Consider the following 23,495-nt stretch of genomic DNA (forward strand, 5'->3'; position numbering starts at 1 on the left):
TGTGTCAGGTACAGAGATTTACATACGCGGTTGCAAAACTTCATCACGACGCTACAAAGGAGTCAACATACTCAATTTTACAGTGAGAAATCTGAGGGCCAGAGATGGTGACGTACCTCAGGGCACACAGGGACGAGGCCAGGATTCAAACTCAGGTCTGCCTGGCTGGGAATCCCACATGCTTTGTTCTACCCAGTCAGACCATGCAGCACGGCTAGTTTTGTAACCAGCATTTAAGGTGTGCCTTTGCAAGGACCAGGGGAGAGGGCAGGGAGGAAGGGTGGGGAGGAGTTGGTTCCACAGGAAGACTTCAAACTCAGTAAACACCCTCCACCCCTGACCAGCCCACTCAGGCCACTGAGGCAGCAGGTGACCTAGGTGCTAAGTGAAGGTGGCTTCAGGCTGAGGTCTAGAGATTCATGTTGATGCTTGAGTTCATTGAGTTAATTAGTGAACTGAAGAAAAGCAAACAATGGGCAGAAGCTGGAAATGCTGGATGATGCTAGAGTACATCAAAGTATGAACCTTGATGTTATTTTTTTTAAGTCAGTCAATTTTTTTTTCATTTATTTTTATTATTTGGAGGCTAATTACTTTACAATATTGTAGTGGTTTTTGCCATGCACTGACATGAATCAGCCATGGATTTACATGTGTTCCCCATCCTGAACCCCCCTCCCACCTCTCTCCCCATCCCACGAACCTTGATGTTAAACTCGGGACAAGTGATTTAAATTCTGTGAGCCTGTGTGTGTTAGCCACTCAGTCACGTCCGACCCTCTGTGATGCCATAGACTGTGGCCCACCAGGCTCCTCTGTCCGTGGAATTCTCCAGGCAAGAATACTGGAGTGGATAAACCATTCCCTTCTCCAGAGGACCTTCCCAACCCAGGGTTGGAACCCAGGTCTCCTGCATTGCAGGCAGATTCTGCTTGCTTCTCTGCAAAATGGGAATAATGGCATTAACCTCATAGGACTTTTGTGATGGTTAAATGACTGACACGGATCCAGGGCTCAGCACAGTGCCCAGCACACAGGGTGAATGCCCAGCCATTTGTCCAATTCCAATAATTATCATAACTATCACTATTACTGTTATTACCACCATCAGGGATTGTAGCCCATTTGCATAAAGAGCTCACAGATACACTAGTGTGATTCCTTTCGCTCTGTACCAGGCTCTCAGTCTGCCCTCTTATGATTCATTTTTCCCCTTCAGCGTAACCTGAGGAATTTTTACCAGGAAGAAAATGTTGGTGGCACATTTGCCTGAACCTCAAAACTCTGGCCATGAACCTGGGCTTGTAGTTTTCCTCCAGCCCCCAGATACACACACTGAGCCGCAGGGGACACTGGGAAGGAGGGAATCCCCGGGGAAGCAAGGAGCGCTGCGGTTTGGCTGGTGTCCAGTGGGTGGAGCCAGAGAGTTACTGGCGTCCTCCCTGACAAGGGCTATCAGCTCGTCCAGGCAGTCAGGAGGCCCCAATGACGTCTGCACAGCTTTCTGTGGGGTTTTCATTTTTCAAAATTGCGTGCTCCTAGAAGCACACCACAGTTCATGTCACTTCTGTTCGTGATCTCAGAAAAGGCCACAAGATTGAAATTTAAGGGAAAAAATGAAGAAGAAAGGGATTTTTCACTTGAATTTTAGATACCTCTGCTATAGAAAGTTTGCCTCCTGAATTTTAAAGGCAGCAGTTTGTCCTGGGATTCTCACCTGGAAAGAGGGGCATTCCAGGCCAACATTTATATTTTTATTTCCCTCCTCACTGGGGAAAAGGGCAGGTTGGTCTCCAGAAAATTATTGTGGACCCTAGTTCTCCCCACGCTCATCCCACACTCATCCCACACTCCACGGGACTTTTCTGGTTTCCGACACCTGTGCAGAAACCATGTCAAGTCTAAGGGAACATTCCACCCAGGAGCTACCACTTAACTACCAAGTCTGCAGCGCAGCAACCGGTCTGTAGGTTTTCAGTTGAAGTGACACTGTTGATCCTTGTCAGTTACACGTCTTCCCCAGAACATCCCAGGGTGAGGGCAGGCTCCAGAGGAAACTGCAAGGGGAAGACAACCAGGAGCTCGAGCAGGATTGTTGCTGGACAAAGACCTGGGAAGCCCCAGAAACGATGGCAAAGTTGCTGGCACCAAGTCAAGAACAGAGACAGACAGACAGACGGTCCAGGGCAGGGGGCGCGCTCCTCGGCAGTGCTTTGGCCCTGGGCCTGAAGTGGGAGGAGACAGCCAGATGCACAGATATGCAGAGTGGGTCCTGAGTATAAAAGCACTGGGTCCCTCCCCCAGCACCCTCCTCCGAAGCACCTCCCTTTTAATAGAGCCCAGCAGGCTTTATCAGCCAGTGCCTTCTGCCGGGGAAGCCAGCTGCTATGTGAGTACTCCCCGTGTCTGTTCATTTGCAACTGTTCATGGTGGGAGGGCTGTCTCCTTAGACCTCTCTAATTTTTCTCTTTTTAACAGAGATATATGTTTCAGATGATTGGAACTGAGTAAAAGCACAAAATTAGAGTTCTGGTAGACTAGCAAGCCATTTACCCAACTCACAGGCTTCTTCCTGGATGCTTGAGAGCAGTGTCTTGGTTCATGATTTCTGCAGCAGGGAGGATCGGCCCCAGAGCTCTGAGTGCAAGAGGGTTTCAGCGAGGAGTCCACTTGAGGTGCTAAAGGACCCTGAGCTCACTGAGGCTGCATAGGAGCTTGAGGCTGTGTTCTTGAAATAAGTAAAATTGGAGATCTATCAGTACGACTCAAAAAAAAAAGTGGGTATTGGGAATGGCCCTTTCCAAGTATGGTTTTCCAGATCATCCTGCCTGTACTGTCATGCTGGACGGAGGATGCTAGAACACCCTTTGGGAGAACAAGTCACACTGCAAGCACAAATTTGGCAACTTCTTTTCAGCTACAATTTCTGTCGTGGAATTCAGGCCTCAAGGCTTCAAAGGGAGGGTGTTCTGAGCAGAGAGTGTTTTAATCAGGAGACAGGATACCTGACAGCATTTTCTTTGTTTCCCATTACAGTTTTAGAGAAGGCTGAACACTTCCCACAGCTTAGATTCAAAAACTGCCTAACCTAACGAGTTCTGTAAGTATCACATAAATGTCAATGCTGAAGTCTCGTAATTATGATAGAGCATGAATATTTATATGCTTTCTTCCATGTCTATGTCCTAAACTTTGTATTATTTTTAAAAGTGATACTTGAGGCATAGAAATTAAAGACTCTCCGAGCTCTCTACTTATACAAATTTCTAATATATGCTGACAATAGAATGAGTTGTATTTCCTGTAAGAAACGTTGCTGAACTGAAATCTTGATATTTCAGAATGATGAGTCCTGCTTTGTGGCGCTAAGTGATCTGGGCTACGAAAAGTACTTTCTGACTTATATTGTAAGCTCACTGGGTGTAGCTTTTAGAATATTCTCAGGATGTTAACTTCAACACACACAGGCCTTGTTGTGGATATGTCCGTGATACAAGGGAGTGAGGCTTACTTTGGGGCATGGTGAGATGTTTGTCAGAAGAGTCACTGCTTCTGGCAAGGACATGGGGTGAAATAACCTTTGCTGTTGTTCAGCACCCCCCTCCCCAGGGTTACCTCAGGGAGGCCATGAAGACAGGCTGTGTCCACTATGTCACAGCCCTAACGCCCCCTTGGGGACTTCAGAGTGTATGGTTCCAGCCTGGAAGACAAGGAACCACCGGGGCTTACCTGTTCCATAAGGCTGATCTGCGGAGTGAACGTGGATGGTCCAAACTTTGGACTCTAGTTTTCTCCTCTATGAAATGAAGGCTTGAACGATATGCTCTTCCAACTCCTTCTCTCTCTTGGCTCTTAGAAAATATCAATGTTGAGCTCAAGGATGTCATTCTCCGAGACATGTTTGATATTGGTGATGGGGAAACATGCCTGGGGAATGTGACAGTCCTGCCTGTCTCTTCTCTCTTTCTTTCATTCTTTCTTTCTTTTTGTCTTTTAAACTAAATATGAGAGCCCCATTATTGGGTTTCTTAATGTTGCTCTTTGTCAAGCAAAAGTATGCATAATGCAACCCACCTGTTTGGTGTTAGCCAGATTGTTTAACCATGGATAAACATACACACACATACACACACACACACACACACACGCACGCACGCACAACTTTTTCCAAAGACATGTCAGTAAAGTTGTCCACAATTATGAATTTTTCTGAAACACTCTAGCAGACTGTTAAGTTTTCAGATTTCAAACCAAGACAATGGAAGAAAGTAATTAAAGAGGAAGAAAAAAATAAATACCAAACATATGACTTTTCTGGAACTTCTAAAGGAAGAATGCTATCCTTGGAAGTAATGGAAGTTTTTTTTTCTATTTTTTTTTTTTAAGGGAAACAAAAAGTTGCCACACCTGTTGAATATAACTATGAATTGTTTATTATTAACAAGCTGATGTCCAATTTCTAACAATTCTTATTCAGATAGAAGGAAAATAATGCCATTTAGCAGTCTCTTAGACTGGGCTTTTGCTATGCAAGTGTGGCTAGCATCTTTTTACAGAAAATAGAACCTGGACCAGGTCTTCCCCTTCTCACATTTGTAAAGATTAAGTTTGAAGGAAATTGTGGCTCCATCCCCTGAGATGGAGCCCTAACAGTTCACCTGAAGTGTTTCAGAGCCTGAAGCCCACCACTCCCTCTGGAGCAGGCTTCAGACCTGTCAGCTTCCTGCCAGTGGAGAAAGACAGCAGCACAAGACCCGTACATGGGTCGCTGTGCGGGATGGTTTGCCAGTTTTTTCTTCTGTTTTAAGCAAAGTAAAATGAACATTCGGTATCTGCAGTCAGCTCATCGTCTCTGCTGATGGAGCCCTAGCTGATGGAGAAGTCTGCCTTCTTTGTTGAGGTCTCCTATCCCCAGGAACCCCCTAGGAGAGCTCAACCCTGCATTTTACATCACAGGCAGGGCACGATTTCTGCTGATTCACGTATTTTTGCCCTTTGTCGTGTATGGAAAGAAAGGAAGGATGAATGGACGGTCTTTGATTGGCGCTGCTGATGATGCCTATCCTGGTCCTCTTTGGAGGGGCCCTTTTGGAAAAAAAACTGGTGAGGCAGCATACAGAGGCTCCCCCTGGCTAACCTTGGCCCTGGTCCAGGGGCCGGCAGAACAGGTATGCTACCTTTGTACAGCTTCTGTCTCTGTGACTCTGCTGTGTCTTTTCTGAACCAAGCCTGGGAAGTGGGGTCCTCATTCTCTGCGGAGCAGTGCAGCTTGGGCTAAGCCTGATGCATAGGGGTCTTGGTCCAGAAACTCACACCACACTCGTCTTGGTTTAGATGTTGGACCTTTGTGCTGCAGATTTTTGACAACCATGGAAAAGCTAGGAAAAAGTATTCTGGGGATTTTTATTTATCTTGCTTCTATTTTATAGAGTTCGTTCCTTACATTTTCTTGTCCTGTCTTTTCAGGTGAAATTTAATGACCTACTTAGATTCGAGAAGTTTGAACTTAGTTCCTGCTTCATCATTTTGTGTTGCCTACCCAATTAGGATATATAGACTTTTAAAGTTCCCTAAAGAAATACAAAGAGTGTAGATGATTAAATCCTAGGGTGAACCACAACTGTTAACTTACTGGTTTCTCACGACCAGTTCTCATGCCTGAGTTCTGGAACGAGTAATCAGGCTTCCCAGAGCTCTATAGTGTTCAGTCCAGAATAAATGATTCCTGGGGGAATCAACTTATGAGAAGGTCTGTCCCTCTATTACATGGTAGCCCTACCACCCACCCCAATATATGGATGCTAGAAAGATAAAGCATAGCAAGTCTTCTGCATGCTGGGCTGAAGATTCAGATCAATGGTTCAATCTTTATCCAACTTCAGGTGGCTGGGCAGGGAACTCTGGCCAGTCCGGTTCTCAGTCGTGCCTGGCCAGTTAGAATATCAGGTTTCATATCCGTATCTCCAAAATCTCTGAGATGATGATGTATTGAAAACCCTCTAAAATAAATAAATAAATGCTGGGAATTTTGAGAACACGAATTTGTCCACCCTGGGATAACCCATGTACCTAATTGCTTCCATACTTGATGGAAAATGCCCACTTTAATGTTTTCGTTCAGGGCTGCCTCTGTAGAGCTGCATCTACCTAGTTACAGAAACTCAAGGCAGTTTCTTGTCATTGCCTGGACTGGAGCCTGATGCCTCTCATAGGATGTGTGGCTTTGAGAATGGGGTCACGATAGCTAAGGAAAGGGCTTACCAAGCCGTATCTTCAGTTATGATATTTAAAGAGAGATAAATGAAAATCAATGATAGCTATCAGTTAGATTATGAAATAAAACCCAAATTTTTTATAATTTCTTAATAATTCAAAAGGGTTTCATTGCTTTAACTTCAGGCCAGCTGAGCTCCACATAAATGTAGCTTTGGTTCCTGACCTCCAGCAGTTTCCATTTTAAGAATCTCTTAATGCAAAGGTTCATTGGAAGTCTCACAAATGCAGGTTTCTATCACTGTTTTGCCAAACCAAAATGACCTTGGTCTAGAATGCATTGCATAAACAGCTTCTACTTTATGGAATTGCTGACCATCGTTTAAAAGCAGAATGGTTATTTGGCAGTGAAATAATACAATTGAAGTATAACTGTGACTCAATAAAAAATGAGTTACATTGACTTTTGTACTGGGATTAATAGAAGCCAAAACTGAAATCAGAATTGCAAAAAATAAAAACTTTAAAAGTCATAGATTTTGTTATCTGTTAATTGGGTTTTAATAGCTTTTCATTGGGTATGGTAAACAGAAAAACAGTGGAACCCAAAATAGGCGTGAGAAACCCTTATTCACAGCCTGGTTGCAGGGAGAAGACGAGTTGGTTTAACTGCATGGGTTTTGGGTATTTCCCTGGTCATGTCTTACGTGCCTGTGGCTTCAACATTCCACACTTGTGCCTCCTGGGGTCTGATGGTTTGGGTGTTCCCCTCCTGTCACTGGCCTGGCTGGGCTCTTTGCTTTTCTTGCAGACTCAAAGTGGTTTTGCCATGGTCTCTCTCCTTTTGCCTACCTCTGGGATGATGTCGTTGGTACTCTTTTATACTACCATCAGCACCATGAAACCTTCACTTTTGTCTACAGGGTATAATATTCTGATGATGCTGATTCTTTGTTATTGCACACGCAACATGAGAAGTGAAGAGTCTTGTGAAGCACAAGTCACGGTCATGCTGTTAGCACTTCCCTGAGGCGTGCTTACCATGAGTATGCCCTGTACCCTCTTACAGTGCACCGTTCTTAACATGTAATCCTTTGGTTTTCAGCAGCTAGCCCACTTCCACTTTTCCCATTTTCTACATCCTTGTGGAAGATTATTTTGCCAGTCTTTTTTTTACTAGTTTAGATTTAGTAAATTATATTTTTAAATGATATAGCCCAAATTCTCAATATTTTAGTGAACATACTAAATATATAATGTATATATTATGTATATAAATATATAGTCCCATATTTATGTTGATTTGCATATTTCATTTATTTAATGATTTTGCTTAAACACTTAAATAAACACTTAAGTGGTATTTAAACACTTAAATAACAAATTTCAAAAATAAAAAATATATGAGGCAGCTGCCTGATGTGAGGACGTAGTCTCTGAGCTGGAAAGTGAATACTGTGGTGGCAGGGCAGGGTGCAGTTCTTAGGCTATGTCAACACACACACAAACGTTTCTTCTCTTTCAAACTTTTAAAACAAAGCCTGTTTTTGTAAAATAAAAGTTGCATCTAAAATGGCTGCTTGTCTTAGAAAGTAGCTGGTTGGTCTATATTAGCGAGCATCATTTTGTAACCTGACATTTGGCTCCTTTCATTGGAGCAAAAAGCTTAAGTACTTGATTGTAGCTATTTCTGTATCATTTTCTGACTCATTATGTTGAAATTAACTATTTTTCATTCTTTCCCACTAGACTGAGCTCTTTGAGTGTAGGATATAGGTACTCAGTAAATATTCATTGAGCTAGAAACTGAACCTTATGAAATTAAAGACCAGAACCTTCTCATGGTGACATTAAAAATAGCGATGACAAAAGTAGTATGGGGCTTGGGTTTTGATAATAATCTTCCTGACAATATTTCAAGAGGAAAATGATGCTTTCTTAGTTTCGTGGGATTGTCATGGGCTAGATGAAGTGCCTTCAAACTCATCCTGTGTGGCTACTGTGGTCAGGTCCCACACTGGCCAGTCCAAAGGGTTCTACATTAAGATGTTCATGAGCTCCATCCTTTCCTCGAGGAGCCAGAAGAGACATCCATGGATGACAACCCCACTGCAGTTAAATTGGACCAGGGTGGAAATCAGGCTCCACAAGGTCGAGGCAGAAGACGCTTCCCCAAGGCACTTGGCTATATCACTGGTGACATGAAAGAATTTGCCAACTGGCTTAAAGGTATTTACGCCACCTTGGAGAAGTGGCATTGGGGGAAATGGTCTGCTGGTTCTTGTAGTCAAATCTTTAGTTATATTCCCCTATCTTCTATCACTTTTCTCTCCATTTTTTTAAACTTTTTATCTTCTAACCTGAGAACTTCTTCCATTTTTTTCTTTTTAATGGAGACACTGATCCTGTTCATGTCAGAGGATGGTACCTAGTTCCACCTTGTAATTTTGGTACTTAAAAACTGAAATTTTACTCTTAGTAATTCATTCCTTTGGCTTACGGGTCTAAACATCTAAGCACACTAAATAAGTCCATTCAGTGCTTTCTGGAACTGGGGTTCTAGTATGGACATTGTGGACTGAGCAGAAAGAGGATCTGGGGGTCACTAAAGCAGATCTGGATGCTTTCTGGGATCTGGGGCTCACTAAAGGGGAAAGAGTTCAGAGAAAAAGTTTCAAGGAATATCCAAAGTTAGCCTCACCTTGTTCAGAGGGGATTTTGCTCAGGACAGGCTTGGGAAGGAGACTCAGGAAGGAGCCCCATTTGCCCCACCATTTCCTTGCCTCTGCTCATCTCATCTCTTCCAGATAAACCCCAGGCTCTCCAGTTCGTCGACTGGGTTCTTCGGGGGATATCCCAAGTTGTGTTTGTCAGCAACCCCATCAGTGGAATCCTGATTCTGGTGGGACTCCTGGTCCAGAATCCCTGGTGTGCCCTCAATGGCTGCGTGGGAACAGTGGTCTCCACCCTGACAGCCCTGTTACTTAGTCAGGACAGGTAAGCATGTCCCTCCAAGCCTCTGCTTCTTGCTTCAAAGAACACAGGAGCCAACCAGTGACTCTGGGCAATAGTGATAAAGCCCCACCCTCGCCTGGAGAATCAACCTTTATTCCACAGAATGCTTTATATTTGCCTTTAGTCAGCAGTCAGGAAATCATTTATAGCCTCTTATTCACAGTACCCGAATAAGCAGCCAGATCCTTTTGGGCAATACATGCTACCAGAACTAAGCTATAAGTAATTCTTATAAATAATAACTAAGCTATAAGACCCTACAGTCCAAAGGGAGTCTACTTTAATGATCGATCAGTTATTTATTATCAGCATTTTATTTATTTGGGCAAAAAAATGCATATGAATTCAGGAAAAGTTTTAGTGGCTTAATAATTCCACTAAACCCATTATATCTTAGTTCCATGCTTAGTTTAGCAAATTCATTCTTCCTAGACAGTGAAAAGGTTAGTTCAACTTCCAGAAAGATAAATTTTAGTCCCCAGTTATGAAAAGGTACCATTTTGACCAGGAGTAGAAACTTAACCCATAGGACAACATTTGGAAGTGATGTTAAATGCTGGGAAGAAAGGGACCCAAGAAAAAATTAGATGCTAAAGATGCATATAGTTAAATGGAATAGTTTGCCAAGTAAAAGGGATTTTTTTTTTTTTGTAATAATTTGGAAATGTATATCTGGAAACAACAAAAGGGAAGAACAAGAAGATGAAAATATATTCTAAGTTGGAAGACTTGTGTTGATAAAATCAAAGACACTGTGGAACTGAATTTACGTTTCAAGAATCTTACACCTTTCAGCAAGAAAATCAGACTTAGGGAAGAGTTTCAAATAAAAGCTCTATTCAAGTCAAAGACCCTAATGATTCAAAAGAAATAATAACTTTGGGAAGGAAAGGCTAAAAGGAAACAGACTATGTTGGCTTGCTGATTTCCTTTTCTCTACTCCTTAGCTATGATGCCTCTGTAAGGGTTGTTCTATATGCACATTTGTATTTTATCCATGTACATTTTACTGTTTCATGCTTTTATTAGTATTTGGTTTCTAGAGACTTTGCAATAAAACCCTAAATATAATCTCTTTTTCAAATGTAAATATTACCTGGAAGTTACAAGTGGTATTTATGGGCACGTTCAGCCAACCCAGGAGGTGTCTAAGCTGTGCCTCTTGCCCACAGGTCCGCCATTACAGCAGGGCTCCAGGGCTACAACGCTACCCTGGTGGGGATCCTCATGACTATCTATTCAGACAAGGGAAACTATTTCTGGTGGCTGTTATTCCCTGTATCTGCCATGTCCATGACTTGGTAAGTTGTACCTGATTTTCAAAATGCCTTTTTGGAAAAAAATGTATAAGGGACAGGAGGGAATGGGGGGAGTTATTATTTAGTGAGTACAAGGTTTCTGTTTTGTAAGATGAGAAATATTCCGTGAATGGATGGTGGTGATGGTTGTATAACAGTGTGAACATACTTCATACCACTAAACTGAATGCTTTAAAATGGTTTAAGTGGTAAATTTTATATTATATATAAGGCAATGTCTAGAAAATTATCTTTTTTATTTAGATTCAGGATATATCTGTTGCAAACAGGAAGCATTCAAACATACTGATGCATGTGGCTTCCCCTCACACCTCATCGCCCCTCTCCTACAGCAACATTCTGATGTAATTGGTTTGGGGAGTTTCCAGGACACTGGGAGTTTTGAAGGCTCCTGGGGGATTCTAAAGTACAACCAAAGCTGAGAACCCCTCCCCAGCATCAGGAGTCCTCGAACAGGCACACTATAAAGACCACCTGCAGGGCTGGTTAAAACATGGACTGCTGCTCCCTCCCTGAGGCTTCCTGATTCAGTCCATCTGGGATGGGGCCTGAGAATCTGCATCTCAACAAGTTACCAGGTGGTGCTGACGTGGCTGATCCAGGGACCACACTCTGAGAACCACTGTCCCTATGTAACCCCCCTTACCCACCTGCCCCTGTCCCCCTCAAAGCAATTCTTTACTAAATCCTATTCCTTTTTTAACCCTAAACCCTTCAAACTAGTTTCTATGTTGACACTGTCTTAAATCATTTTTTTAAGCAAGCACTTCCTTCTTACTATGATATAGTCCAAATATAAAATGCTAGCATCCACACACATGAGACGTCTGGCTACATAGACGCAGCCAACCATGGACAGTGTGACCCCCCCTGGCTGCAGCCACAGGTGTGTGGAGGAGAACCCGCTGGCACAGCCAACCCCTCAGGAGAAACTTCCCACCTGTTTTGAAGACCAGGCTCAAGGGCCGGAGGTATCACTGCACAGGGTCACCCACACCCCCTCCCCCGAGTTCAGGAAACCTGGGGTTCTAACTTCAAAGTGATGGCTCCTTGACTGGGTCCACAAGTGAGGGAACAAAAAGGGCCCAGAGACCATCTAATCCAACATCCCAGTTTACAGGCAAGGAAGCTGAGGGTACCTCCTTGCCCAAGGTCACACAGTTCAACTTCTCAAGGACTTAAAACTCTGCCCTCCTGAGTTTACACTTTTTCCTTCAGGACTAAGTTCGAGATTGAGGTTGCCTCTGGTGAGGATGGAAGGGCACGTGGTCAAGTAGTTTACACAAGGGGCTTTAACTCTTTAGACAATATTCTTTTCATATGTCTTAAATGCTTCAAAAATATTTTTAAACCTAGATTTATAACTCATTGTGAGCAACCCCAGAGCATAATTTTCCACAAGCCAAATAAACTGAGAGTTGACTTTTTACTTTAGGTAAGAATTGTTCTATGATAGGATTTATATCAGGTGTGTTTGGGTTTGGGTTTTGTTTTTTTTTTTCTCTGTCAAAAGTTTGCCAACTCAACACTTTAGGGACTTATTTGCTAATGAAAAAAGCCTCTCTATAGTATAGATATTCAATTTGTCAGTATGGCTTATTACATGCCTATTCTTCCATTCTATTGTTTTTAGTCCAATTTTCTCAAGTGCATTGAGCTCCGTGTTCAGCAAATGGGACCTCCCTGTCTTCACTCTGCCCTTCAATATGGCATTGTCAATGTACCTTTCTGCCACGGGACATTACAATCCATTTTTCCCAAGCACCTTGATCACACCTGTCACCTCAGTTCCCAATGTCACCTGGCCTGACCTCAGTGCCCTGCAGGTAAGATACACTATCTTCTTATATCCCATTCCCACCTCCCCTGGGCTCTGGAAGACACCTCCTGGTTAATTGTTGGTGGACATCAGACCTTACAGAGGCTCAGCTCTGGAGTAGCCTTGCCACTTTCTCTTGCCATCTAAAAGCTTATTTGTTCTACTCCAAATCTTTGGGTTCTAAGGGATTTTTTTAAAGGACTACATGCTCAAAACTAACTTTTCCTCCTCTTTTCCTAACATCTGCAGTGCTAACTCCAGAGTATAGCTCCACTGGAATCCAGACACTTTGTTCCAGACTTTGCCCTTATTTCGGGGGAGTGGGTGTGTCCAATGGGGGCCAGCCCTTGAAGCAGGGGCCTGCAGGCTGGGGTCCTGTCCTCCCTGACCTACCTTCCCCAATCAAAAGAACTGGTTGCTCACTGTTAGATCCCATCGCAGAACCTCTCTATTTTGCTTTTTCTGATGGTGGATCTCCTAGAATATGTATGGTAATTCAGATTTCTTGAGCTTTAGGGGCATCAGAATCATTGTTTTTTAAATACTAATACAAGTTCCATCTCAGACTCCCTAAATCATAATCATTGGGGTGGAGTCTAGGAATCTGTTTTTTTTTTTTTTTAAGACTCTGTCTACTTAATTTCTTCTTAGCTATGGTGAAAGTGAAAGTGAAGTTGTTCAGTAGTGTCTGACTCTTTGCAACCCCATGGACTGCAGCCCACCAGGCTCCTCCATCCATGGAATTTTCTAGGCAAGAGTACTGGAGTGGGTTGCCATTTCCTTCTCCATAGGAATCTGTTTTAACAAGTTCCCCAAATAGTGATGTGGGTGAGAGTTTGAGAACCACTCTCCTAGGATGTATGCTGTTTATCTCACTATAAATATGTATAAGGATAGCACTATTTTTAAAAGCCTGGTTGACCCAAATCAAATTCCAGCTCTTTGTATTGGTGTTTATCTAATAAATTTGTCTAAGTTTTCTCAAGTATTAAAAAATAAAGACAACACTTGAAATCAGAAGAAGACCAACCTTACATTTTTTAGTGTCAAGAGACTGTCTTTCCTGCTATCAGGTTATTAAACCCCTTTTGCTGTCCTCTTTGCTGGGCAGTCAAAGCATGAGGAGTTCAAATAGCCTTTTCTTTAGCTTTTTGTACAGAAAATCAATGGCAGTATTTGGAAATAACTCAGAAGGAAAATTAAAAATTTATCAGGACTACCCATGGAAAAAGTATGATCAGTTGAACTATCCAAAACTGCCCAATACAGAAGCTATTAACCTTACATAGCTATTTTAATTTAAACCATTTGTTAGCTTGATTCAAACCTTGTGCCTTCTTCCTAAGAACTCCCATTCTGTGAACACATTATCTGAGTTCAGAACTCAGCCAGAAAGCTATAATTATGACATCTAAATATATTTTTGTGTTCTAAGGACTAACAGTTGTTGAAAACTGGAACAAGCTATCTTGGTTTCAATTAATACATGCTCTCTAAAAAAAAAAAAAAAAGATTAAAAAAAATAAAAGAATTTTAATTAGTTTTTAAAATACAATAGAAATAAATTTTTAAAAATAAAAACTTTAATTAATGAATGTTCTCATTAGCAACAGAAATGTAAATGTTGCCCTGATTCATGAACCTGCCAATAATTGCTTCTGAGCTGTTGATAAAATAATCTGACTTTGGGTCAGCAGGGAGGGCTGGTGTATCTCTGGGGATAAAGCGACTGAGATTTTTCTGTAGAGCAAGAGAGAATTATAAATGTTAGTAATTCTGATCTTGAAAGATAAGATATGCTAAATCTAAAATAACATTGCATTGTGTTTGTGGGTGTCCTATGGGTTTCTGTCCAGTCGTTTTTATGGCCGTGTTTTCTAAATCGTTTTTGCAGTTGCTGAAGTCCCTGCCCGTGGGTGTGGGTCAGATATATGGCTGTGATAATCCATGGACAGGGGCCATCTTCCTAGGCGCCATCCTCCTCTCCTCCCCACTCATGTGCCTGCATGCTGCGATCGGGTCCTTGCTGGGGATAATAGCAGGTGAGTGTAAGACTTGCTCCCAGATACTGAGCATTGCCTCTGCCACATTACTGTCTCAGGCATCTTCTACATTCCAGACCTTTCTTAAAGGTCTGCTTCCAAGGGACCAATGGGAGTTCTCGGATGTCTTTCCCACCCCCAGGCTCCTTCCAGAACATCCTGTCTTTAGTCCAAAGCTCTGACCCTTCCTGTCTTCCCTAACAGGACTCAGTCTTGCAGCTCCATTTGAGAACATCTACGCTGGACTCTGGGGTTTCAACAGCTCTCTGGCTTGCATTGCAATTGGAGGAACGTTCATGGCCCTCACCTGGCAAACCCACCTCCTGGCTCTTGCCTGTGGTGAGTATTCCCTGAACTTGGGAAAAGTTGCTCGTGACTGTGGTATCAAAATCCAGGACAAACAATAAGAAAGGACTCTGAGAAACTAGAGCTGGAGTTCTAGTTTGAGCACCTGATACCTGCTAAGTATGTGTGACCAGGGCAACTGGCCTCCCCTCTCAGGGAGGACCCGGGTCTGCTCTGCCTACCTCAATGCTCATGTTGAAGACTGGAGAGCCTGCTGAGTCATATTAACCATTTTACAATATGTATTTGGTGGGGGATAGAAACAACTTGTCCTGTGTTCTTCATACTAGTGGTTTGACCCAAGAAACTGAAAGACAACAAGCTAAATATAGTCAGTTCTCCTGGTAAGTCGGGTGGTATTAATGGGCCCTTAGAGAATCACATTAATATGGCTGTTCTCAAACTGGAGCAAACATCAGAATTTCTTGGAAGCCTGGTTAAAACCCAGATTGCTGGGGCCCAGCCCCGGTCCCGGACTCATTGTTTGTTAGAGCCGGCCGGGGAGGCAGGGGAGGCAGGGGAGGCGGGGGAGGAGCTTGCATTTTTAACAAGGTGCCAGGTGGTGCTGAAGCTATTCCTCTGGGGACCACATTTTGAGACCTGTAATATTAATCCTTTCTGAGCTCCAGGCCAGACTCAGCCTGTCAGAGCTAGAAGGGGTTCTGGAGAGTTCCATAGCATCCTCCTCGTTTTACTGTTGGAGTTCTAAGGGCAGAGAAAGGGATACACTGACAGGCATCCATTAGGGTAGATGTAAACCCAGAGTCCATACTTGCTAACAACTTCCAGAGTTACTCCCACTACACTACTCTCCCTCTCTTCAGTATCATTCAAACCCTTAGGTAAAAACAGACCTCAAGTGCTTTAGATTTGAAAAGCTAATGCATTTCCCATGCCATTGCAACGAGAGGCTTATTCACCCCATAGCTTCCAGCATCCCTAATTCAACACAAGTTAAAAGTATGTAAGATAACATGCTAGAATGAAAGGAATGATGCTTCCTGGGGGACAAAGGGGTGGAGGGATATTGGAACAGGCAAGAATTTCTGTAATCTCATGGAAATATTTGACAAGATTTAGTTTATCACCAAACTAATCAATCATTAGTTGGATGAATGATGACTTATCACCATTTATCCAATAATGGCTGGATTTATCACCATTAATCAATCCAGCCGTTAACGTGGTGGGCCGTGTGTCAGGCAGGATTTGGAGTGAGTTCTTGCATTGAGCAGGATGTGGGATAGGACCGAGGATTTCTAAGGCTTTATTCAATTTTGATTATCTGATGCTGTAGAGCAAGATTAACAAAACTCAGGTAGCTCTGGAGTTGCCATTCACATGTTATTTTGTAAATTTCTTTATAGTTTCACGACTGTAACTATATGTTACAGTTCACCTACAAGCCCTGTCAAAACCTTTTGCTCACTTATTTACAAGCTTAGGGCAAAGGAGAAAAGTAGAGACAGATTATGTGACTTCCTGAGCTCACCTGGGATAAACTCTTTATTCTGAGATGGGTCTGAGGTTTCAAACCTTTATCTCCGGGGCAAACCGTTATTTTTTCTCTATTGGTAGTAGTGGAAATTATGTACTAAACATTCATAGTACAATCTAGACAGTACTAGGAAGAGCTAGGGGTTCTGAAGCTTTAGATCCTAGGTGGTTCCTGTGTACAGAGAGCAGAAGCTGGGCAAGTAAGAAAGAGAAGCCCGTGGGGACCACATGATGAAGAACCAAGAGACTCACAGGCCAGGAGTCCCTGGGGGAAACAGTACAATTCAGAATCATCCAAAAGCACCTCCTAGAAAGGGTGGCTTTTCTGTAAGTCCTAAAAAGTAAGAGGAGGAATTCTAGTTGTTGCAAAGCATGGTCTGGGCCAGTGTATGGACAGCCTGAGCACATCCTTAAAGATCAAGCAAAAACTGTGTTGGTCACAGAAGTTGCTGATAAGGTCTATGAAGGTGTTTTCACAGATCATGGAAAAGGAGAAGACAAAGATGTTTACAAATGTGTTTCCCCAAAGCTGAGATATTGTCATTGTTTTCTCTCTGTAATTTTATAGTAGTATAGGACTGTTGTACAAAACAAACAAAATTCAATCAATACAGAAGAGTATAAAGCAGAAGGTGAAAACACTTCATCCTACTCCCTAGATAGAAATTTCCTGCCTCCTTCTTATAAGGACCTCATGATTACATTGTATCTACTTGGCTAAGGATAATCCCCTATCTCAAAATCTTTAACTTAATCATAGCCGCAAAGTCCCTTTTGCCATGTAAGGTAACATATCATAAGTTCTGGGAATCAGGACATAGACATCTTTGAGGGCCTTTATTTTATCTGTTATACCTACCTTCCTTTGGATAGATCTGGATTTTCTTTATTAGTACAGTGGTTAAGTCAGTATACAATTAGTTAAGAGCCCAGACACTGGTGCCAAAATCCTAGCTCCCCTTATTTTCAGTAGATGCCAAATGCACCCCACAGAGGCCATATGAATTTCCCGTGCCACTGACAGTGTGTGGGAGTGCTGTTTCATCCACACGGGGCACAGTCATCAGTCTTTTTTATCTTTGGACATAAACTTTTGAGACAGACCTCCAGTCCCTCTTGTAAAGTAGATCTCACACTAAAATGCACAGCAAGTTTCTGCCTGCCCATATCACCAAACAAAAGATCAAGCTTGTCAGCCAAGGTAAATAAATAAAGACATTTATTATAGAGCTCCTCTTTTATTAACTCCTGTGGCTTTATCAGGAAGCAGACATAGGAGTCTCTGACAGAGGCCTGGTATAGTTGCCTTCCCTGTGCCCCTAAGCCAGAAATTGCACAGCCAGAGAACTCTTCAATTTTGTTATTTTATCACTGCAAACTGCAAACACATTTTGGATCTCTTCTTACAGGTTGGGTTATCATAGTAGGACTTTCATATGGAGGTCTGTGGGGAGGGATGTTGTCTATGAAGAACTGGGATTCAGTCTTCCCTTCCACTCTGGAGGGCATTTTCTCTCCCTCAGCTACTCAGCACACTGTTAGGGGCATCACCTCCAAACCATGATGTCCAGAACTTCACCTCTACTGTAAGGCTTTCCCAGCCCAACTCAGGTCATCTTAATGATGGGCAACAACTATTAGCTAGTCTGATACTCTTACTATAGAAACAAAAGCAACATGGAATTGAAAGAGCATAACGGTGTGAGACTTGAGCACCAAAAGTGTGCTAATAGGTATTAAGCTACTGTACTCCTGGGAGAGAAATGCAGTAAGGACTCGTGTGTTCGGGGAGTGTCATAAAAGAGCCGGTGCTCAGGAGAGCAGGGACAGGGTATCTCCATACTTAGCCAGTGGCTAGTGAATATTTCTTGAATGAGTGAATGAATGAATGAACTAAATGGGGAGGGTAGGGATGAAATTATCCAAGCTAAGCAGAAAAAATCTTCCAGTCCTTCTGCTCAGAGCAGTACCTCCTTCCTATGATGACAGAGATGAGTTTATAGCTGCTGCTTGTGAAAATACATAATTTCATTTGAGATTCATTACTCCCTGTAAAGAACCTCTTCCAGCTGCCTTTTTAGAGACAATGAAACTAGATTCCTAGTTCAGTGATTTGTTTTACAGCAAACAAAATGGGAGAGCTGGGATTTGAAGCCCAGACCATTTCCAAAGATGAGCCTTTCCTGTTAGCATGAGACAATTCATATGTGAAAGAACAAGGTATAATACTGAACAAAAAATATCAGGATAGAAAGATAAAATATCAATAAAAGGATGGAAATCTATAGTAAAGTAAAAGAAGATCATAGAGTCTCTCCCACCACCCCACCCAACTCCCCAAAGTAGCAGATGTGTTTCTTGATGGACATGAGGACCAGATGGTGAGTGTGTTCAACAGTGAGTGTTGGTTGCCCATTTGGCCATGTGGCCATTATAAGAAGGTCATTCTTCAGGTGGTGTCTGGGAAACATACAGGCTTCCCTGTCTCCTTGGGCCCAAGAATTGAGAGTTAGCTAGCTGAGATCTTTGTTTCTGTTATTTTACGTTGAAGGTCATACATATACTCAAGTTACCTACTTTTAAAAATTAATGCTCAAAGGAAATAAAAACACAGGATGTTAACTCATTGACATGTATGCCGACCTTAACAGTTTTAGGGAAAATGTTAATACAAAGAGGAATCCTAGGTCTGTGTTCAGTTTCTGCTGATTTCTGAGTTACCATCTCCTTCTATACACATATACCACGGTTTTTTTTAACTGTGATTTCTAACCATTGATCTGAGAATCCCAGATGCCGTGAGATTATGTGTTATCTCAAGGAACATTCATAAATTTCATTTTAATTATGCTTGGGTAAAATAATGGGGAAATGTATTTACTGTGGAAGGCCTTTTCCTTAAGTATTATATTAGCAATAACAGCAAAAAAATAAATAGTACCACAGAAAAGCTACCTTTATTGAGTACTTTCTGTGTACTAAGCCCAAGCATTACCCTCCTTCACACTTACACCAACCCTTGAGAGCAAGATTTCCATTACCCCCTTGTACAGGTGAGGAAATGGGGGCTTTGAGTGGAGGCTCCAAGCTCCTAAGGGGTGGAGACTGGATGCGAACCCAGAGCTGCTGACTCTAAGCTCAGACTTGTAACCAGGGTGCTGGGCTCACTGGTGAAATGCACAAGTTTACATTTCAGGGATTTATATTGAAAGGAGTCCAAGCACTCTTTCTTTCCCTTTTTTTCCTCATAGCCCTGTTCACTGCCTACCTGGGAGCCAGCATGTCACACCTCATGGCTGTGGTAAGTTTGCTTTAATCTCACTTTCTCATCAGCATGATTGGTCAGTTTTCAATGATACAGAAACTCTCCTGAAGTCCACCTCAATGGCATCCCAGGGCAGGATGCGTCACAGATAGTCACTGTAGTCCATCTTCTGGACCCACCTGTCCTCATCTTCCCTCCAGCATCACAGTAAACCTTAGCCCAAACTATAATCGCCAGGCTTGCTAAAAATATCAGATTGTTTGTCTTAAAGAAGTGAAACTTAGCATGTATATTATCAAGTCCATACTTTAACTCTGAAGGTCAAGAAGTTGACTTTAGAATATCTTTTACTTAAACAGAAAACTGGGACTATGTAGAGGTTGAGAAATCAGAAAAGGAAGGAAAAGGATAATTGGCTGAAGATCCAGATTTCTTTTTAATTAAGCCAAGAGTTTTTCATACCCATAATCTTTTTTTTAAAAAAATCCCCAGTCAGTCATCAGTGAGACTTTTTCAGACCCCTGTCCTAAATTATATAATAGGCAAAATCATCGCCTATTAAGTGCCTCTGGCCACTTCTCCTTCCTTTTCAGTACTGTCCAGCCCTTTGACTTTCTCCTTCCCCTCCCCTGAGGAGCCCAGTGCCCCCAGCTGCTCTGGGGCCCCCCACCTCTCAGTTCTCTTCCTCACCCACTACTGCAGGTGATGCCAGGCCAGTTCCTGATAACTCCATCCATACAGTTGTGGTCATGGCTGCCAGCGGGCAGGACCACATCTAGTCCTCTTCACAGCAACACAGAGAGCTGACCTGGGAGGGTCCTTCTGGAGACACAGTTATCTGTATGGTGGAATGTCAAAGCCCTGTTACAGGCATAATGGGGTGCCTTAGAGCTTGGGCGACCCTTCACACCCCAGCAAAAGTTTACAGACCTTGGCCTGTGAGCCAGAATTGGGCAGGCTACAGAACAGAGTCAGCTAGGGAGATTTTGAAAAATCCCGATCCTCGGGCCCTGTACCTTGGCATTTCTGGTAGAGATCTTATATGATGCTTGGTTATCTGTGTTTTGTTAAGCTCTTCCAGATAATTCTGATATGCAGTCAAGTTTGGGTACCATCACACCCCGGGGTAGGGGGGTGGGGAGTCTATACGGCCAAATCTAACCAAGTACATGGTGTGTGCTCAGAATTGCTTGAGTTGTCATGGACGCACAGAAGGAGGAGCTACCCTCAAGGGGTTTAGAGTCTGTTTGAGAGATGAAACAAAAGAAGTAAAGCAAGTAGAGTCCAAGACCTAGTCTGGGCGGAGGCCAAGGGGAGAGAGGGCTGGACTCATCAAAGACGGCCTCATGGACATGATGCGTGGTCAGGAGCTATTGGTGGTTGCTAAGTATCATCTCTAGGAGCTAAGTGCCATCTTTACACATCCGCTGTAGGAAGTCTGACTGTGTAAGAGGGAGGGCAGGGCATGCATCATCCCTAAGGAGTGCATGCTGACATTTCGGGGGCCGAACATCCTGAGATCTTAAACTCAGTCTCCCCGGGGACAAGTGGAGTCCACAGGCGTGCCCCAGAGAGTTGTCTCCTGAGCTGAAGGACAGTGGTGTGAAGTCTGCGCTTTGTGCGAGTTAGCCTTCCAACAGGATCTTAAAGGAACGTGTGGCTTGTCTCTCTCTCCAGGTCGGATTGCCATCTTGCACCTGGCCCTTCTGTTTGGCCACACTACTGTTCCTCCTGCTGACCACAAAAAACCCCAACATCTACAAGATGCCCATCAGTAAAGTCACTTATCCTGAGGAAAACCGCATCTTCTACCTACAATCCAGGAAAAGGACGGTTCAAGGCTCTTTGTGAACACAACCGCCATCCACAGCCATGGTCACAAGTCATTTCTGACGAGCTGCCCCAGTGGACTTCCAGAGCTTCAAAACTGTTGTTTTCACTAGTAACAAATTTCATACTAAACCATCAGTGATGTGTTCTTATGCTCATTCTGTATCTCTTTCAGACTCCAGAACATCCCTAAACAAGTCACAAGACTCACCAAGGTGATATGCTCTGGCTGTGGAATTTTAAAGCCTAGTGGGGCACTGGCACTAAGACTGTACTATATTTATAGAGTCAGAATGTTCCAAAAAAAAGAGGAAGGAAAACCAAAGCTAGTTATTGATATTTATTGATATTCTTAGTGTTTGATTGTACATGATGTTAACAGTGTTAATTAAAAATTCATCTCTATAAAACCAATCTCTTACAATCTCTATAAGCCTTAAGTGAATGGAATTCACAGTCACAAAATCAAAGTCAGCCTAGGATTCTCAGATAAGCCTTTGGGCATATTTAAAATCAGTGCAAGTTACTCATTACGGCTGTGGTCCACATCACAGGGCCCATCACTGAACTCCTTCCCCAGCTCCTCAACAGAACGGCCTCCACGCTGTCCAATATGTGTGTGACATTCTCTTACAGGAGATGGTGGGTTTGTTTCAGGCTGGCAGAGCTGCAGGAGAGAGAATGGGATCCCGTCCATCAAAATTACTCTGTATTGTCACTTTTCTTGGTTATTGCAAAGGATTTTTTTAGGTAGCTTATTATCTTTTTATTGTGAGAATGGATTTGTTTTCAGTGAGGTAAAATAAAAGAAGTCCTGGCTTTATCAGTTCCTAGATATTAAAGAAAAGTTAAATTTTTCTAAAATATTCAGCATAGCTATTTTCACTTTATTCCCTAAATTGATTCTGTAAAGGCCACAAAAGCAGGGGATCAAATATCAAATCATCAACATCCAAGGGCCCTTTAAAGCCACATTTTCAATTCATCTAAGGGTGTCATGTATTACAAAGACTGAAAGTTAATGTCAGATTGCTTCTGAGTGCTTAGAAGTTGCTTAATTCTTACTTTAAAAAAAATTCACTATTTTCTAAACACTCACAATATTCTGACTCAAAAACCAATGGTATTTGAACCACCAGAAAGAAATACAGATTAAAAAAGTCTCTAGTTTTGCTTCATTTGTGTAAGCTATCAGTCCTGTAAAGATTCTATAACCGAACATGCTGAATACAGCAGTGGGAAGCTTCGGAATTTTAGAGGATTGGAAAGTGAAATTGGAATCCTAAAAGGTTTTTTCTTCTTTGAGTTTGAAATAGTCAGTGCAAACTATAGGAACAGAAGGGAAGTAAACCTACAATTATTTTAGAGAAAAGTTCACTTCTTCATTTTCTCAGGAAAACACTGTTTCAACTTAAAAACCCTGTGACCTTTGGAAACTATGACTTTGCAACTGTCATAGAGTCATGTATATTTTTGTGGAAAAACTAAATTTTCAGTGTTTGAAAAATCTCTTTTGTTAGGGAATTTGAGAAATAAGAGTTAGGAAGGGACGGACAAAAAGGCAAGCAAACCAAAGATCACCAGCCCTGGAGACCCTGTGCATGGCTAAGTTAGCCAGAGACTCCTACTGTCTCCAAGTCCATCTTCACATGAAAGCCCTTGTGGGCTGACTTTCTTCCCATGCCCTCACACAGACTTGTAAATAGGAACAGTTTCAAACCTTGTAAGTTGTCTAAATAGTATTCATTTTCTCAAGCTATTTTTGTTACTAAGTATTATCCTAATAATTTTAGCAATATTTTATTGATTTTCTTAGGGGGCATTTGTATTCTTTTCTATTGCCTGCATAGTAAATTTCTATGTAAGAATATGAATAAATTATACTCACAGCTCAGTTTTGTGTAAATTTTGTTTAAGTCACATGTCTTTTATAGCTATTGTACATATTAACAATCACATGCATAGGTATGTATGTATGTATTAATACTAGAATCCTTCTTCCTTTCTTTATACTTCACAATAGCACCAGATGCATGGTTGAGAAAACCCTGTTCAATTTCTGATTTATGAGCTCTTCTCCCTTGATAGCCCCTCAAGTACCCATTGGTCTCCTCACTCAAGAATTAGAATGCATTCCTGAGAACAGTCAC

The 23,495-nt window shown here is 42.4% G+C and overlaps 1 protein-coding gene across 8 annotated transcripts in view; it reads left to right on the forward strand.

Annotated features, from left to right (window-relative positions):
* SLC14A1 (solute carrier family 14 member 1 (Kidd blood group)) overlaps positions 1-23,234 on the forward strand; it is a 52,105-nt gene extending 28,871 nt beyond the window's left edge. Inside the window, exons 1-11 of one of the 8 annotated variants that reach the window (XM_043444433.1) lie at positions 2,318-2,389; positions 3,037-3,100; positions 4,957-5,168; positions 8,289-8,442; positions 9,021-9,210; positions 10,401-10,529; positions 12,181-12,373; positions 14,261-14,408; positions 14,613-14,747; positions 19,502-19,551; positions 21,193-23,234. In XM_043444433.1, the coding sequence (XP_043300368.1) occupies positions 5,022-5,168; positions 8,289-8,442; positions 9,021-9,210; positions 10,401-10,529; positions 12,181-12,373; positions 14,261-14,408; positions 14,613-14,747; positions 19,502-19,551; positions 21,193-21,366 (1,320 nt within the window). In that variant the 5' untranslated portion in view covers positions 2,318-2,389; positions 3,037-3,100; positions 4,957-5,021 and the 3' untranslated portion in view covers positions 21,367-23,234. Of the gene's footprint in view, positions 1-2,317; positions 2,390-3,036; positions 3,101-4,956; positions 5,169-8,288; positions 8,443-9,020; positions 9,211-10,400; positions 10,530-12,180; positions 12,374-14,260; positions 14,409-14,612; positions 14,748-19,501; positions 19,552-21,192 lie in introns of those variants that run through there. The other 7 variants (XM_043444432.1, XM_043444435.1, XM_043444434.1 and 4 more) reach the window with 7 other exon arrangements.
* The last annotated feature ends 261 nt before the right edge of the window (positions 23,235-23,495 follow it).

The sequence above is a fragment of the Cervus canadensis genome, chromosome 23 (genome assembly GCF_019320065.1).
Source record: "Cervus canadensis isolate Bull #8, Minnesota chromosome 23, ASM1932006v1, whole genome shotgun sequence".
NCBI classification, from domain to species: domain Eukaryota; kingdom Metazoa; phylum Chordata; class Mammalia; order Artiodactyla; family Cervidae; genus Cervus; species Cervus canadensis.